The sequence below is a fragment of the Leptopilina heterotoma genome, unplaced genomic scaffold (genome assembly GCF_015476425.1).
Source record: "Leptopilina heterotoma isolate Lh14 unplaced genomic scaffold, ASM1547642v1 Lhet_17, whole genome shotgun sequence".
Taxonomy (NCBI): Eukaryota; Metazoa; Arthropoda; class Insecta; order Hymenoptera; family Figitidae; genus Leptopilina; species Leptopilina heterotoma.
This window is the reverse complement of record NW_025110886.1, coordinates 210,226-229,840: the sequence shown is the minus strand read 5'-3', so window position 1 is coordinate 229,840 and position 19,615 is coordinate 210,226. Positions and strand designations below refer to the sequence as shown.

Sequence of the window (19,615 nt, the reverse complement as noted above, 5' to 3'; positions counted from 1 at the left end):
GAATTTAAATAATTTTCTCTTAAAGTGCATCTATTTAGCTTTAAAAATTCTTCGGAGATCTGTAAATTGATCAATTTTTAAAAAAACTACATTAATTATAAAAAATGTAAATTTTGAGAAATTTTTGTTTCATTTTAATTTATTCATATTATTATAGTTTTTTGTAATTAATCAAATTTAAATATTTTTCTCTTAAAGTGCATCTATTTAGCTTTCAAAATTCACCGGAATTGTGAAAATTGATCAATTTTTGCAGAAACTACATTTCTTTATAAAAAATGTCAGTTTTCAGAAATTTTGGTTTCATTTTGATTTGATTAAATAATTATGTATTTTTAAAATAAATCAAATCTTAATAATTTTCTCTTAAAATGCATTTATTTAAGTTTTAAAATTCTCTGGAATTCTTTGAATTAATCAACTTTTTAAAAAATTGCATCTTTTTAAAAAAAATGTCTAATTTGAAATTTTTTTTTTATTTTGATCTATTTAAATAATTATATCTTTTGTGATTTTTCGAAGTTAAAAGTCAAATTTCAATTCAAAAAATAAAAACTTTATATAATATTATAATTTTAAAATATATAGTGATACTTGTACCTGTTTATAAATATATCTTTGTTAAACAATTTATAACGAATGGATTATAATTTATTCATGTGCATAAATGAATAATTTAAATTTCAAGTTTCCCTCATAAAGTAGAATTAATAAAACTATATAATTTTATTGTTAAAGCAAGATAAAAAATAAAACATCGAACAAAGCTTTAATAAATCTATAGTAGTTGCTAACGTATTTATGTTATATTTCGTATAAATTGTTTTGCTGAAAACACTCACGAGCCAAAAATTATTTATTATGAAAATTACTTATTAATTACTTGAAAGCAGAAAATATCCGAGAAATAAAGCGAGATCCTTTACACAGTTTCCATGTGAACTAAAATGACTTAAAATAAATATTTGAAAGTAGAAAGAAATGAGTTGCTATTTTTGTAAAAGTGAAAGTGAAAAATAATTAATTTTATTGAAAGTGAAAGAGTTTTCACTTTAACTTTAACCAAACTAAAATTAATTATTATTTGTAGTGAAAGTAAAAGTGTAAATGAAAAAAAAAATAATTTTGATGAAAGTGAGAGTGTAAGTGAAAGAAAATAGTTTTTGTAAAAGTGAGAGTGAAAAAGGAATTGATTTTAATTCCAGTGAAAGTGAGAGGAGTAGAAAAAAATTAATTTTACTTTTCGAAAAATTAAATTAACAAATAGTTTTACAAAAAATATTTTCTTTTTTCTGATTTTCTATCTTTATTTGTAATTAACAATGTGGGCAAAAGATTTCTTTGCAAAATTTTCTTAATTTTATCACCAACTTGACAATGTTTTTGAATAACTTCAATTTTTTTTTCATCCACAACTCAAGGAAAATGACAAAATTACTCTTCCTTTGATCTTGCGAAATTTAAAGCATCGCAATGGTTTATAAGACAAATGTATTTTCCTAAAAATTCAAAATGATGGTTTCCTTTGAGCACAACACGAATGTATTTCAGTTCGTTAAATTCACTTTCATTCTTTTTTGTCTCAAAAGACAAACACTCCTCTCACTCAACTCCTTATTTACACTAATCCTTCTAATTTAAAATAATAATTTTTCTCTCAACATTTGACTTAACTATGCGACGTTAATTAAAAATATTCAATTTTCATCTTCTAATTCTCAAAGTTTTAAACAATTTAACAAATATTATAATCAGACGAGTAATTTTGCGATTTTCTTGTAATGGATTTGAACCACCACAAATACCACAAGCGTGACAGTCGACCACTACTAATATTTAGTTGATCCCAGTTCGGTATATATGCATCATAATTACGATGGGAATACAAATCGAGAACTAAACAACTAAAATAAATCACTTTAGTTTCCTGATTCTTATCGCAAAAAAAGGAAACAAATATATATATTTGAATTATCATTTTTATCAAAAATTTGAATAATATACTCGGAAATACAAAATTTTTTTTTTACTTTTTTCCTTTCTCGTAAAAATGGAGAAAAAAAATTCTGGAATATAATAAAATGCAACTACGAATAGAAAAAGTTGAAAATTTTCCAGTCGCAGGGAAAATGCTTTAAATTTCAGATTGCGTCAATAGAAGAAAATTGTCTTTTTTCCGCGGCAGTTCGTCAGCTGAATTTTGTTGGCTTGATTTCAAACAATATGTGGTTTGTTGTAAAAATTTCTTTAAAAAAAAATTCTCAATATTTGAAAATTTCGTATCGAAAATTGATAAAATAGTCAATTAATCGAAATCATTTTTAATCACAGTTTTTTTTTTAATGAAAATTTTGGAAAAGGGGTTTATTTTTAGATTGTACTTCCGGACTTTGTGAATGGACATTTGTTCAATGCAGATATTTACGCAGAGTAACGTACCATAAAGCGAGATTTTATTGAACTGCCAACGAAGCCTGAATGTAAATAGAAGCAGTGGTTTCATATCCGAATTGTATATTCTAGATAAAAAAATATATTTTCGAGTTAATATTTACGTAATTTTATTTTTGTTTTCTTCCCTTGAGTAAATAAACTTGTTGGCTAATAAAAATTTTAGATTAAAATTTTCAATATTTCTCGGTATGTATTTTTGATGGTGGAAATAAATAAATTTTGATTATGGAAAATCATCTCAATTGGTATAATAATTGATTCGTGTGTTTGTGATTGTCAATTAACGAAATGGAAGAGAAGGCGAAATCGAAAATTCGACCCCCAGCGCATCGTTTGGCTTTTGGCATGAGATGTCCCTTAGGGCCTGTCACATCTGTGGCCGATATTTGAAGCTAATTTGCGATTTACAATCGGATCTATGGATCTTGATTGAGATCATAAACCAAAGATGAGACTGCAAAGCTCATTGGGATGTTGGATTGAATCGTTAAGAGAATCGATAGGTGGTGTAATTGCTTTGACGAAGGCTGCGCTTACGGCGTTGCCGTGGCATATGGGCATGCCATCACGATTTCAGGTATACAATACAGCATTCTCCTGTGATAGATATACGAGTCTAATCCCACCCCTGTTGTTGGCTGCCAGCTATATTAACCTCCTACTACTGGATGCATAGACCTACCAAAGCAGAGACATGCTTCAACCAACATACATCATTCTATAAGTCTCCAACGCACGCACATCTCATCGATTCACTGGGATCCACAAATACCTTGAGTTCATTCATATGTAGATGTTGGATGCGAGATTGCGCCTTGTACCTTAACGCAACTAGAACGCAGCGTTCAATTAAGTACATATCTTTGTATAAGGCCTTCAATTGATAAACCGTGGAGACATCATTTCTCATCTTCCTATACCCCCCAGAGAACTTTTCAATAGAAGTCTACAATTACCCAACACTGGCTTATTTTTTAATATCTTATTACATGGAAACAGTTTTTCTTCTTCTTCCCCAACCTTCTCATCTTCTCCCAATGATGATGGTCTCCTTAGGATTTACAATTACAATATTGCAATTAAATAATTCATACGTCACATAATTTGTAGGTACATACATACCTACAAATTATGTGCCGTATGAATTTAAAATAAATTAAACTTTCTGCTTAACGTCAAGAAAAAACTTGTATAATTTTTAAAACATTACCTCGATGCTAACAAACCCTAAGCATCACTGTATTATCAAAACAAAAACCCTGAGAAGGCCACCGAGAACCGTTCTCTGCTATTTCTGTAACGTACCAGACTTTTAAGATTTAAGTAAACGAATTTAACATTTAATTTGTTATTTTAACTTACTAAACTTATAACAACTATTTTTAACTTAAGATTTTCTAACAAAATCTATTTTCAAAGTTGATTTTTTATTTTTATAAAAAATGTCAATTTTAAAAAATTTTTGTTTCATTTTCATCTATTCTAACAATTGGATTTTTTTATAATAAATCAAGTTTAAATAATTTTATCTTAAAGTGCATCTATTTAGCTTTCAAAATACACTGGAATTATGTAAATTGGTCAATTTTCTGAGAAACTACACAGTCTTACAAAAAATGTGAATTTTGAGAAATTTTGTTTTGCTTTCATCTGTTCTAATACTTCAATTTTTTTTTCATAAATTAACTCTGAACAATTTTATCATAAAATGCATCTATTTATCTTACAAAATACAATGGAGTTATGCATATTAATCCATTTTTTTTAAGAAACTAACCGTTTTATAAAAAATGTCAATTTTAAGAAATTTTTGTTTCATTTTGATTTGTTCTAATAATTGAATCTTCTCTAAAAAATCAAATTTAAATAATTTTATCTTAAAGTGCATTTATTCAGCTTCTAAAATATAGTGGAATTATGCAAATTGATCAATTTTTTAAGAAACTACACCGTTTTATAAAAAATGTCAATTTTGAGAAATTTTTGTTTTACTTTCATCTGTTAAAGTATTTAAATATTTTTTAATAAATCAAATTTGAATAATTTTCTCTTAAAGTGCATCTAATTAGCATTCAAAATATACTAGAGTTATGCAAATTGATCAATTTTTTCAGAAACTATACCGTTTTATAAGAAATGTCAATTTTGAGAAATTTTTGTTTCAATTTCATCTGTTCGAATAATTGAATCTTTTGTAATAAATAAAATTTAAATAATTTTTTCTCAAAGTGCATCTATTCAGCTTCCAAAATATACTAGGATTATGCAAATTGATCAAATTTTGAAAAAAATACAATGTTTTATAAGAAATAGCAATTTTGAGAAATTTTTTATTTTCTTTCGCATATTCTAATAATTAAATCTTTTGCAATAAATCAAATTTGAATAAATTTATCTTAAAGTGCATCTATTTAGGTTTCAAAATACACTGAAATTATGCAAATTAATCCACTTCTTGAGAAACTAGACCGTTTTATAAGAAATGTCAATTTAGTGTAATTTTTGTTTCATTTTCACATGTTCTAATAATTGAAACTCTTGTAATAAATCAAATTTAAATAATCTTTTCTTAAATTCTATTTATTTAGCTTTTTAAATACACTGGAATTATGCAAATTGATCCATTTTTGAAAAAACTACGATGTTTTTTAAAAAATATCAATTTTGAAAAATTTTTTATTTACTTTCACATATCGTAATAATTGAATCTCTTATAGTAAATCAACTTTGAATAATCTTATCTTAAAGTGCATCTATTTAGCTTTCAAAATACGCTGGAATTATGCAAATTGATCCACTTTTTGAAAAACTAGACCTTTTTATAAAAAATGTCAATTTAGAGTAAATTTTGTTTCATTTTCATCGGTTTAAATAATTATATATTTTTATCATAAATCAAATTTGAATAATTGTATCTTAAAGTGCATCTATTTATCTTTCAAAATACACTGGAATTATGTAAATTGATCCATTTTCTGAGAAACTACACACTCTTACAAAAAATGTGAATTTTGAGAAATTTTTGTTTTACTTTCATTTGTTCTAATAATTGAATCTTCTGTAATAAATCAAATTTAAATAATTTTATCTTAAAGTGCATCTATTCAGCTTCCAAAATATACTGGAATTATGAAAATTGATCAATTTTTTAAGAAACTACACCGTTTTATAATAAATGTCAATTTTGAGAAATTTTTGTTTTACTTTCATTTGTTCGAATAATTGAATCTTTTGTAATAAATCAAAATTTAAATAATCTTATCTTAAAGTGCATCTATTCAGCTTCCAAAATATATTAAAATTATGCAAATTGGACAATTTTTGAAAAAACTACGATGTTTTATAAGAAATAGCAATTTTTAGAAATTTTTTATTTTCTTTCGCATATTCTAATAATTGAATCTTTTGCATTAAATCAAATTTGAATAATTTTATCTTAAAGTGCATCAATTTAGCTTTCAAAAGTTACCAAAATTCTAAAAATTGATCAATTTTTGAGAAACTACACTGTTTTATAAAAAATGTCAATTTTGAGAAATTTTTGTTTCATTTTCATCTGTTCCAATAATTGAATCATTTGTAATTAATCAAATTTGAATAATTTCCTCTTAAAGTGCATCTCATTAGCTTTCAAAATACACTTGAATTATGCAAATTGATCCATTATTTAAGAAACTACACCGTTTTATAAAAAATGGCAATTTTGCGAAATTTTTGTTTCATTTTCATTTTTTCTAATAATGATATTTTTTGTGATAAATCAAATTTAAATAATTTTCTCTTAAAGTTCATCTATTTAGCTTTAAAAAATTACCAGAATTCTGAAAACTGATCAATTTTTCAAGAAACTACAATGTTTTATAAAAAATGTCAATTTTGAGAAATTTTTGTTTCATTTTCATCTGTTCCAATAATTAAATCTTTTGTAATAAATCAAATTTGATTAATCTTTTCTTTAAGTGAATGTATTTAGCTTTTAAAATACACTGGAATTATGCAAATTGATTCATTTTTAAAGAAACTACGATGTTTTATAAAAAATGGCAATTTTGAAAAATTTTTGTTTCATTTTCATCGATTCTAATAATTAAATCATTTTTAGTAAATTAACTCTGAACAATTTTATTATAAAATGTATCTATTTAGCTTTCAAAATGCACTTGAGTTATGCATATTGATCAAGTTTGTGAGAAACTACACTGTTTTATAAAAATTGACAATTTTGAGAAATTTTTGTTTCATTTTGATTTGTTCTAATATTTATATTTTTTGTGATAAATCAAATTTAAATAATTTTCCCTTGCCGAATTCATGAGTACTGGAATTACCATCAAGTTAACCAGTTGTGTACTGTCACCAATGGTGACAGTGGATTATATGTAAGATTTTTAAGTTAGGCGATGATGAATTCAGGTTTAATTAGCAATATTCTTTTATTTACTGCTTCTAAACGAAATCCAGTAAATTAGCACCCTTTTTAAATGATTAATTTCTAAGTTTGAATTCATAATTAGCAAAGCCAAAAACCCCTAGAGCTTTGCTGAGTCATAAAGTACAGTCAACAAGTATCCTTTGCGCGCCTTTGTTTGCAGAATGAAATAAAATAAAATACTCAATACAAATATTTGAATAATTCCTATTAACAAAAACGTCACGTAAATGTCATAAAATGATAATATAAATTTTATCTGACGTCTTTAAATATAAATGAAAAGCAGGAGAATCTAACGACGGATAATGACAGAGCATCAAGTGTCACTCCGCTAGAAACGACCACTACAATTACGGTGTGCACTTGACCGCATCGACCCTTGACGCTTACGTCAGTTTCGGTTAATTCAACAAATTTGCAAGCCAAGCAAGAGACACACAAACGTTCAATGATAATTACTGGCAGGATTTGGAAACTATATCTTCCATGATATACAGCAAACGTTTTTAACCACACACAACTCACTTACCACGAACTCCTTCCAACAAGTCAAATACTTTACCCCAAGAAAGTAAATAATCATCTTAGAAAGAGTTACTTGACCTTTTTTCACTAGTTTCTGATACACTCTGATTTTTCTCTCTCTCTCAGGACGATCAATCAACTTCCTGTACTTCCGCAAACTTTTCAGAAATCTAACCAAGTAATTGAGATCGTGATTGATTGCTTAATTTGATTTTATGCTCGGATTTGTTCAACAAATTAATTCGCGTCGAAGATTTATATAATGATAATAATTTTAGAAAGAAAAAATTAAAACAAACTTGAGACAAAAATATATTTTTCGCAATTTAGATCATATTTCTTGAACAAAGTTTTCTATTAATCATAATTTTTCTGTTGTGTGAATAAAAATTATCGAAATGTCTATATTGGATACAAAATTACCCTTTCTGCAATTTTACAACACAATTCGTTATTCCTATCTCTTCGTTACTTTCTAGCTATTTACCTTTTTTTTGCAGATGAAGCTGTTGAAAATAATAATTCTTTTCAGGAATATAAAAACCGCTGCGCATTGTAGCCAGTTGTCAAACAGAGGAAACTCTGTCGATGAATCGCAGTCAATTATTCATTGCGAATGAATGAATCCATTTTGATATTTTGTCTTAAATTGATAAATTCATAAAATACTCGTGAAACAGTTTTGCATTAATAAAAAAAAAAAATTTTTTTTATAAAAGAACAACAAATATCAATATTTTACTCTCAATAAAATACCAGTCGGAAGCTTCTATTTTTCCACACCGTTTCCTTTTTCTGTCAGGTTTGCCTAATGTAAAAAATTTCCAAATCCCTTTTTCACTCACATTTCAAATCTCAAATATCCAGACCAAAATCGCAAATACTAAAGTGAATTTCCTTTGATTTAGTGGAATCCAGGAAAAACATGAATAGATGGTTAATTACTGTTGTACACAATGGAATCATGTGTTTGTAAATTTTCTTTTTTTCATTCAATAGACTGTGAATATCCGAAAATATAGTCACACTGTGTAATTTAATAGACGAGGAAAAATTTAGTATTGGGGAATTTTTTTTCTGAAATATAAATAAAAGAAAAATAATCTGGTTTTCAATTTTGTTATTTCTGTATCTATTTTGGTGTTTATAACACCGGCAGACAAAAAAATTTTGTTTGTACAGAGTGTTCAATTCGTTGTATCTAAAAATTTGCAATGTTCCTCTTTCACATAAAAAATGGAAGGATCCTAACCAGTTGAAAAAAATAGAGACTCCCACTATCACTTGCCACTTTCCACTTTTAGTTCCCACTTTCCACTCTCACATTTCACTCTCACTCTTCACTTCCCACTCCCACTTCTTACTCTCATATTACACTCTCAATTCCCACTCCCACTTTCCACTCTTACTTTCCACTTCCCAAACTCATTTCTCTAATTCCACTTCCCACTCCCACTTCCACTTCCCACTATCACTTTCCACTCTCACTTTCACTTTCTACACACACTCCAACTTTCCACTCTCACTTCCACATTCCACTCTCACTTCCACTTTCTACTCTCACTCCCACTTTCCACTCTTTCATTCCACTTTCACTTCCCCCTATCACTTTCCACTCTCGCTTCCATTTTCTACACCAACTCCCACTTTCCACTCGCACTTCCACTTTCTACTCTCACTCCCACTTTTCACTCTTTCACTCCACTCTCACTTCCCACTTTCCACACTCTTCTTACTATCATATTCCACTCTCACTTTCCACTTTCACATCCTACTTCTATTTTCCACTCTCACTCTTCACTTTCCACTCTTATGTTCCACTTCTTAATCCCACTTCTTACTCTTACATTTCACTCTCACTTCCTACTCTTCACTTTCCACTCTCATTTCCAACTCCTACTTTCTACTCCCAATCAGTACTTTCCACTCCTCACTCTTACTTTCCACTTCCCACTGCCACTTGTCACATTCCACTCCCACTCTGCACTTTCTACTCCCACTCTGCACTTTCCACTCCCCACTTTTACTTCACACATTCCACACTCACTTTTCACTCTCACTTACATTTTCTAGTCTCACTTCACACTACCACTTTTCACTTTACAATCTTATACTCTCACTTTTTATTTCACACTCAGAAATAGCACTCTCACTTTTTACTTCCATTTTCCACTTCCCACTATATCTATTTTTTTCAAGTTGGTAGAGTGCGAGACACGAAAGCAATATACAAGATTGGAAAGTGGAAGTGAGAGTGAGAAGTGAAAGTGAAGAGTGGGAGTGAAGAGTGGTAGTGGGAAGTAAGGAGTTGGAATGGAATGTGAGAAGTGAGAGTGGGAAGTGTAATGTAAAAGTGGAAAGTGGGAATGGGAATTAAAGATTGGAAAGTAGGAGTAGGAAGTGAGAGTGGAAAGTGGGAGTGGGAAGTGAGAGTGGAATGTAGAAGTAGGAGGGAAAATTGGAAGTGGGATGTAAGAGTGGAAAGTGGTAACTTAAAGTGGAAAGTAGAAGTGAAAAAGTGAGTGCTATTTCTAAGTGGGAAATGGCAAGTGGGAGTATGAGACTGTAAAGTGAAAAGTGAGAGTGGAAAGTGAATGTGGGAGTGGGAAGTGGAAAATAAGAGTGAAAGTGGAAGTGAAAAAGTGTGTGCTATTTCTAAGTGGGAAATGGACAGTGGAAGTGGGAAGTGAGAGTGGAATGTGGTAACTGAAAGTGGAAAGTGAATGTGGGAGTGGGAAGTGGAAAATATGTGTGAAAGTGGAAGTGAAAAAGTGTGTGCTATTTCTAAGTAGGAAATGGACAGTGAGAGTGGGAAGTGAGAGTAGAAAATAGAAGTGGGAAGTGAGTGGAAGTTGGGAGTGAGAGTGGAATGTGGAAGTGGGAAGTGAGAGTGGGAAGTGAGAGTGGAAAGTGGTAACTGAAAGTGGAATGTGTCAGTGGAAAGTGGGAAGTAAGAGTGGAAAGTGAAGACTGAAAGTGGAAGGTAGGAGTAGGACGTGAGAGTGGGAAGTGATAGTGATAGTATTTTATACAGTTCCTTGCAAGGGGGCAATATGATAACACAACCAACTTTAATTACTTTCGAGGTCAATGTTATGTTAGTCATTTAATTTTTTATGCTGACCCTACAGGATGGTGACGAAATACTGATTAGCAGATTTGGTTTTATCTCCCTTTCTAAATCGATAATTTCACCACCAATGAAAATTTATTTCTACTCAACATTTGTTACTCCACTTTTTGTCTGGAATATAATTATCTTCTAGCCTCTCATAATGCGCTTAATTATTTAAAACGGAATTCTAAACAATACGGTAGAATAATTTCAGGTCATAATTCAAATTCACATTAAATGTTTTTTATCTTCACACTCCACTGAATAGAATTAGACAATTAATCTTCTGTATAATTAATTTCTTCCTTTTTGAATTACTGATGTATTTAAAAATAGAATTAAAATATTTATTTAATAGACAAATATTTGGATATTCTTTCATAATGTGCTTAGTGTATTAAGAGAAAAGAGAATATATTTTTTTTCAAATTCAATCAACAGATTTGTGGAGAAATTTTTTTTTTTATTAAATGAAAATCTGAATTGTAAACGAAATGATTTTATTGCGTGGAATTGCAAATGAAAACAAGACTTTCACGAAACATTGAATGTGAAAAATTCTTTTCAAACAGAATTACCATTTTGAACAAGAGAGTATATATCTCCTTTGAATTAGATCGATGTTGTTGGTTGTGGGTTAATTAATTTATAACAAAGACCATGTCCGCATGGTTGGAGTCCTTGAGTGGAAAACACCCTCTCGACTGCCGGGGAAAATCGCTTCAAGAAGGGTTCGAAATGGTTGTGGATTTTCAACAGTATCCACAGTTGGGGTGATTACGCATTAGTGAAGCTGGAGACTAAAGTGGAAGGAGTACAAGGAATATTCTTCAAGCACCTTTGCGGCATCAACAAAGCTCAGAACCTACAAATGATCAAACACTTATATAACCGAGTTTTATTTCCCTTCGAAAGTCAGAAATTTTTTAGAAACTTTCCCCTAATTGCGAATTGAATCCAAAAAAGTTAAAAAAAAAGTCATCGATTAGAAAATGTTGGTTAAGAAAAAATTTGTTTTTAATCAAAAAGGAGAATTCCTGATGCTTAGAACTAGGTCAGAACACCTTCTGCCGAAGAGAATCCTTTCCTGGATATAAATTCCCTTGTTGACAGAATAACGAACAGCATCTTATAATTTGTGACGAACTTCGCGAGTCTTTTAATAATTCTAAAAAGAGCAAAAGTCAGGGTTCGGCTCGCGATAGCCGACACAATAATTTGAGCAGAGATTCCATAATCCAATAAAAAGGGCAATCCAACCTGCGACGTAGTTCGATGAGCAGTTGCGAATCGAGACGAGCCACACAGATGAGTAAAGATTGATCAAACTTACCAAGTTCGCAGATTGTTGGATCGCTGATAAGACGAAAAATAATTCTATTAGAAAGAAGGCGCACAACACAAGAAAACAATAAGATTAATAATTGAAAAACATTTAATAAAAGAATAAACTTAAATTATATACAAAATAACGAGGATGCGACGCAGCGCATCGATTACGCGCGGAAAATCGCGGTTTGAAGTCTCGCTTCTCTCTGATGAGAGAATCGCTTGAGATCGTCATGGTAATCCATAACACGTTTCGTGTGTGGCCCGATGACACCCGAATATATAATTCGGTTAATTACCGAAGGTTGCGGTACCTTATGGGCTATCGCTGGGCGCGATAAGTTGTAAGATGGAGAAACTACGAGAACGGCATATTTACAAAAATAAGGAAAACGATTTGGATGGTTACAAATTTTAACACATTGTTTTTACTGAGTTTTTTATTCAAAATTTTTACCACAGCAATTGAGTTATTTTTTCATTTGTTATAAAATTAATATTGAATATGTAATTAGAAAGATTTTAAATCCAGTAAACTCCTCATCAAGATTTATGAAAGGTGATTTTTAGAGGCCTCATAATGTGCTTAGTTTTATGTGGTATTTTACGAAGAAAGGCTTTTCGTTTTAACGGATGAAATTTTCAGTGGTATTTCGTTGTTACGACTGGTACTCTCAAGTATAATACGATGCTAGTTCTCCACACAAAACCCACTAAGAAACTTCTTAAAGAAACTTTATTTTATCTACCACAGTATCAGAAAATCAACTTAACAAAAAAAAAAGTTTCCTTGAAAAAAGATCATTTTGAAAAATTATATTACCCTGACCCTTTTACAGCTATTGGAAAATTTACTTTCAATTTTATTTCTTTCTACAGATATATTTGAAAACTAATTTTTTTTGATTTTTTCTTCTTATCTTTCTTTGAAATAATTTTAAAAAAAAACATTTTCTTTGGAAAATTATATTTGTTTTAACTCCGCATTGCCTCTAGTATTTCTGTTTATATGACTGTGCATTTAAATAACAATAGAGAATACTCTGACTAGAATTATACGCTCTGGAAAATTGCCTACTTTGATATTAACCCAGTGGGTATTTTAGTATTAAATACACCAAAGCGTTGCTGCCATTTCGATAAATGGTTTTGATAAACATTTATGTGAAAATTTTTATATACGTTTATATACACTATATTGAGCAATATTAGCTAAACGATTCTACATATTTATGTAATTTGATAAAATAAAGAGTTAAAATTTAATAGCTGATAAATATTTATCTCTAATAGCGACTATCGAGAGTCTATCATTATTTTATTACTGAATAAAATTTTTAATGATTTACAATATGAATGTTAAAGTATAATTATAATTGTTTTGTTTTACAGATTCAAGTCTATGGATTTAACGCTGAATTGTATCACAACATGAGTGAAGCACAACACAAAAGTCAAGGTTTAGTGGCTATTTCCCTAATGGTGCAGGTAAATTTGCAAAATGTTATTTTAGTATTAAGCTTGAGGACGCTGGGACCTGAAATATTTTTAGGACATAATTAGGATCCTTATATTAGGTCAAACGAATTCCTAAGGATATTTTGTGGTCTTAAGACGTCTTTTAGATGTTAGGTATCTTTGGGACGGTTGGGGTCCTCATCTCCCTGATACCTTTTGCAATTGATTCGAGAAATAAACAAAGTTTTTATTCTTATTTTATTTTCACAAAGTAACTACAGAACTGAGATGTTTTAACTACTATGGTTAACGTGTTGAAGACCAAAATGAGACTGATTAAATTTCCGTTGGGGAACGGAGTTGCTTTAGGAAAGCAACTCTGTTTAAGTTTCAGTCCTATGGTTTTTCTTCCTACTCCGGTTACTCAAAGGCAAATGACTGAAGTAATCTTCTGATGAGATAAATTTCGATTACGCAGCAATTAAACATGAAGCCTGACTTTATTTGTGTAAAACACGGAAGCGGGTTGGAGTCGTACTGACTGGTGACCTCTTCATCGTTAACTGTGAGGTTAAATCGATTTTGGGAAGCCGCTAAATTGCCAATTATGTCGGTAGTTAAGGATCTCTCCGTTTACTCCAACAAGCTCAACTTCAGTTCTGACGACGCTAAATGACTTGATTTTAAGCCTACTGAATTGCCTCACCCAACAATCAAGCAGTGGAAAAAAGATTCATATTAAAAAAAATTAACATCAAATTCAACAACATACTTTATTATTAATTACCCCTAGAGTATCCTAAACCAAAAGCTGTTAAAAGGTGGAAGTCAAAAACAAACATGCAAAATATTTCCCAGCAGTTGGCGGTTAACAGAATCCAAGAATAAATTACCAAGTTTCGTCCCGAACTCGGTTGCACCTCAAGCCTGTAGGCTTCCTACCAGTTCTACCGCGTGAGAAAAGCAAGTTGGAAAAGACATTCTCAAGGAGAAAAGGTTGATGTACTTTGAGGCAGCTTGCTCCAGACAAACAGCTGGGCAAACTTTGGTATATTTTCGAGACTGCTGATGGCAACGAAAAACCAGCAAATCTCCTAAAAAAATATAAAATACAAATAAAGTTTTTGATCAAGTTGAAGAAAGTTCCTTAACACATTTAAGTAACATGAACTTTAGCGGTAGACCTTGTTTGAAAAACTTTCGAACCGACTTCAATTTATCTAAATATATCGTTCAGACAGAATCAACTTTGGAAAATTGATTTCAAAATGAAAATTCAATAGTAAAATTGTATAAAATTTGTAAACGTAAATATCTAAATAAGGTGAAAATACTTTCAGAAGTATTTTGCATTTTGTTCCAATACAATTAGTGCACTTCTCGTAAAAATATTATTCGTGTATAGACACTACAACATATTACAACATATTTTTCTAGAGGGCAACGTCTTGTCCAAAAAAAACGTCTTCAGGAGTCGTAAAATAGAATAGCTTACGCTACACATGGCGGACCAACTTTTCCCACAATACTCGAACAAAGGCTTTCTATTGTCAAGAACCAGTAGTTCGGCTGAACCTCTGACAATCACTCAATCAGAATTTCCCCAAGGCGAATTTACATAATTATTGTCTCAATACCAAAATACTAAACCTAAACCGACGACAGATACCCTAACTCCTAAGTTTGAATTGACCATAACTAAAATTTACATTTCAGTTCTAATTTTTATTTGCTAAAAAGTATTTTCAACTTTCAACTAAAAATAATAAACTACAAATATAAATAACAAGTTATATAACCAAAACTGTCAATATTTAAAAATATAAATCAATTGGATACACAATCTACATACGAATAAGTACTAGTATAATTCTCGGAATTATAATTAACTTTTATTTTTGACAAAATTACTTACATTTTCTTTGTTCTGTTACGTCAAAGCAAGAAACTTTTTTAAATAGGAAAATCATGGTACAATCCATAGTGCATCAAAATACAATAAAACTCAAGGACAACGAAAAGAAAAATCAAAGAATAACATGTTTCCACACAAACAGTAAAGTAAACTTAATACTAGTATTTTATTCATTTATCCATAAGTTTTCTTCTATGCAAGATATCAAGTTCCAGTTGGTACCAAAATCAAGCTAGATTCTTTCCTTAACTTTTATCTCATTACGAGTATAGGCTAGGATACATATTTAGGAACGATTTTTATGATTTTGATATTTTCAACATGTAAACATGCTTTGAATTCAAATGGCCATAAGTTTTCTTGTATGCAAGATATCAAGTTCCAGTTGGTACCAAAATGAAGCTAGACTCTTTCGCTAACTTTTATCTCATTACGAGTATAGGCTAGGAAAAATTTTTGAGAACGTTTTTTATGATTTTAGGAATTTGATATTTTCAACATGTAAACTTGTTTTGAATTCAAATGGCCATAAGTTTTCTTGTATGCAAGATATTAAGTTTCGGTTGGTACCACAATGAAGCTCAACTCTTTCTCTAACTTTTATCTCATTATGAGTATAGGTTAGGATAAATATTTGAGAATGTTTTTTATAATTTTAGGAATTTGATATTTTTAACATGTAAACTTGCTTTGAATTCAAATGGTCATAAGTTTTCTTGTATGCAAGATATCAAGTTCCAGTTGGTACCAAAATGAAGCTTGACACTTTCCCTAACATTTATCTCATTACGAGTATAGGCTAGGAAAAATATTTGAGTACGTTTTTTATGATTTTAGAAATTTGATATTTTTAACATTCAAATATTCATTTCGAATTAAAATTTAGTTTTTGTTTACGAAAAACCATTTAAACAATATATTTCTTTTCTATTTTCGAGATGAATGAACTGGTTGTGACTACAGAGGGTTTCCTTCAACAGATGCTCAATCCCTCGATGAACGGGTAACTGATAAAGGGGTAGCTGGGAAAGGTTTGATGACTGTAATTCAAACGGATTATACCCTAAGGTGCCTTGAGGCCGGGAAATCTAAATGAGCGAATACCTCCTATTCCCGCGCATCCCTTTTGCTGCCGAAAGACAATCACCAAGTTCTGTTTCCTAATTTAATATTTCAAGTGTTTATTTTCGAAAATTAATTGAGCTTAGTTAATATTTACAAACATTTGAAAAAAAATTCATTTTCTTTAAATTATTTTTCAATTGAATATTGTGGGGAAAAATTCATCAGTAGTATACATAAATAACAATTAGTATGCCTCGTTATATGGGTTAAATTAATTAAGCAATAGTATAAAGTAAAATTGTTTAAATTTTGACCCTATATATTCGTACTAAAACTGAAAACTTCAAAATTAGTTTGAAACTTGCGCTCGACTTGTACAAGTCAGTTACAAAGTTTTAAGAAACAATTTTCAAATAGCATAAAATAATTTTGAACTTGTACTAAACAATGTTTAACTTGTGAGTAAAATAGTGTACAAATTTTATTGTAATTTTGATCTACATTAAACAACAGTTCCTTAATAAATAATTACTGTACATTTTGTAAATTTTTTTTTGAAATTCCAAATATTCAAGAGCATTAGGAAGACGAAAGCTATTGTCTTGGTCCTTTCAAAATACTAGCAGCGATCATCTTGAACTAATAAACTATGTTAGAAGTCGTCGTGACTACCGATAAATTGGTATTCTATTTTATCGACTGTGGGTAATTACCGACTGCGGATAACAAAATCTGTAATTTAATGAGTAGTTGACTTGGGACTGACTATTAAAAAGAAGGCGCTGTGACATGATGGATGAATAATAATAAAATTATAATCGTAGGGAAAAAGTACGGCGCAAGGTTTTAAAACTTAGATAGGCTATGGATGGCTATCTAAATACATTAATTTTCAGATTTGTCAACATTAATTTTTATTATTCGAAAAATCTCAAAACTTCATTAAATGATAGACATTCCAGGCAATTATAAGTTCTCCTTTAGACTGATGAGGTCAGTGAGACGGTACGAAGTCATTAATAAACAATTAGAGTATTGATTAATATGTATCGTCACCTGCACCCACTCTAGATTACATGACATGTTAATTGCCAATAGGAAATAATTTAAGGTGAAATCATTGTTCCATTTAGTGAGTGGAGTAAATTGTGGATCTCCTTCTCAGGAAGCTTTATGCATAATAAACCCATTACATAACTCAGAATAATTAAATACAAAGCATTAAAGTAAAAATTAAATTATGTAAACGCCCCTTTCCATAAAACCATTATTATTTTGCGTAGCAGTTTCGTAATTTATAAGGCGTACAGAAATCTTCAACTGGATAATTCAGACTTAAATAGCGAATCCATTTAGATGTTTATGACATAGCAGAAACATAATGACCTTATCAGTTTAGTTCGAAATTAATTTTTTGGAAAGAAATAATTTTGGGGTGGCGCTAAAGACTCATCAATTCCTGGACCAAATGCTTCACGAGTCCCCAAGTCGCTCACAAACTAAAAAAATATATAACAAGTTATATAACCAAAACTGTCAATATTTAATAATAATATAATTGGATATGCAATCTACATTCGAATAAATCCTAGAATAATAATTTTATAACTTTTAAAAATTATAATTAGTAATTCTGCCACAAATGCTGTTGATTAAAAATATAATTTCTTTTGTTTCGTAGACCAAACCAATTTAGGGAAGTTTTTGACCAGAGGGTTTAATTTTTTTCCTATAGAGTCACGAAAAAGAGAATTTAGATGATATATTCTGCTAATTAATCTAACAATGAAAACATTCGACTAAGTAAACCAAATGGAAAAACAATTCTCCATAACGGATTTTACAATTACATTTCTGTTTCGCAATATTATGGGAGGTTTATTGCAAGTTTATGTTCCCCACAAAGTATATCTAATAAACCTCTAGCGATAAGATTTATTTTTGAGTTTATGAATTGTTTACTTGGATCTATGTATGTTGTTAGTGAGGATAACTGACAAATCAACAAGACATCGCGTCCCAAGGGAGTTAAGACCCTCAATTGTAACGCGTTATCTTTTAATTGTAACCGTATATCGTAGTCTGTTGGATTCGTTCGCCAACTCCAAGTGTTCGATGAAAAATTCCACTGACACTGTTATGATTCTTATATGGAATTCTATTGCTGCGATGAAGAAAAAAAATAATTAAAAAAACTTAAACAAAAAAGTAATTATATTTAAAGCAGAAAATTGCAATAGCACTATGAATATTGTCTTCAGGGAGAAAAGCTTTTCCATTCAACTATTTAATCATGGACATAATTTAGTTCGAATTTAATTGCCTGGTACTATTTTCTGAGCTAGCGGGGGCAGAAACTCACTTTTTTGCGCTCTTTAGGTTGAGAAGTATTTCAAACTAAATCGGCACTTAAATGTCGTGACTTGCATCTCATGAATGCAAACGACTCGGAAGATGTTCGATCTTTGCTCGATCGATCGAGCAGCTGGAATTTCACACAGAAACTAAAAAAGTTTCCCATTCCTTAAGACCTGTGTGCGAAGCACCCCCCCCCCTCAACTAATGTGAATTGGAGTGTAGATATAGGTATGTGTGTTAAAGAAGAATGCTAGTTTAACGAGATTAACGTAAAACCTATATGTTGGAAATGTTTTTTTTTCCCTTCCATTTTTCTTTTATACAGAAAGCCCTCTCAAGTAAATTCCTCATCGTCGTCGTCGTTTATACAACATTCTCTCACTTAAGGACATATAAAAAGATTGGACTTTGTTTCCTTGGGCCGTTATTCTTTTATTATTTCACCGTTTATTGCCATCTTTTGTGTTGGGGGTCAGAAACGGGGGATATTTTTTTTATAGATGACTTTAATAACGACTGAGTGTATATAAGTTGGAAAATGACTCTTTACCTTTTTCCTCTTTATGCGGTGCACTTAGTGGCACCCTAAACAACCAACACAACCCATACCCACACCCATCATCTCGCGTGTTCATGGGAAATCGATGATAAAACGAATTAGATGTTGACGAGAATATGAAAGCAAATGATTGACGGAGATATCGATATTTTCTGTTTCAGCTTGGCGACACGCCGAACCCGGAACTACGGATAATAACCAGTGTGTTCAACAAGGTGCTTTACCGAGGTGAGTGAGAAAAACGATTTATTACTCGTCGAAGTCGCGACGGGACATAATGGGAGGGGGTGAAAAAGTCAGCGGAACGAATCACGCGCACGACTGACTGCCGATCGAACAGTCAATTTATCCCACTTAAGGGTTCAATCTTTAGCACTGTCATCATCCTTTTTCAATCGAGCTTAG

At 30.5% G+C, this 19,615-nt stretch overlaps 1 protein-coding gene across 2 annotated transcripts in view; it reads left to right on the top strand.

The window, feature by feature from the left end:
- LOC122499632 (carbonic anhydrase-related protein 10) overlaps positions 1-19,615 on the top strand; it is a 124,977-nt gene that overhangs the window by 95,757 nt on the left and 9,605 nt on the right. For both annotated transcript variants that reach the window (XM_043608083.1, XM_043608082.1), the window contains exons 5-6: positions 13,248-13,343; positions 19,372-19,438. In XM_043608083.1, the coding sequence (XP_043464018.1) occupies positions 13,248-13,343; positions 19,372-19,438 (163 nt within the window). The remainder of the gene's footprint in view (positions 1-13,247; positions 13,344-19,371; positions 19,439-19,615) is intronic.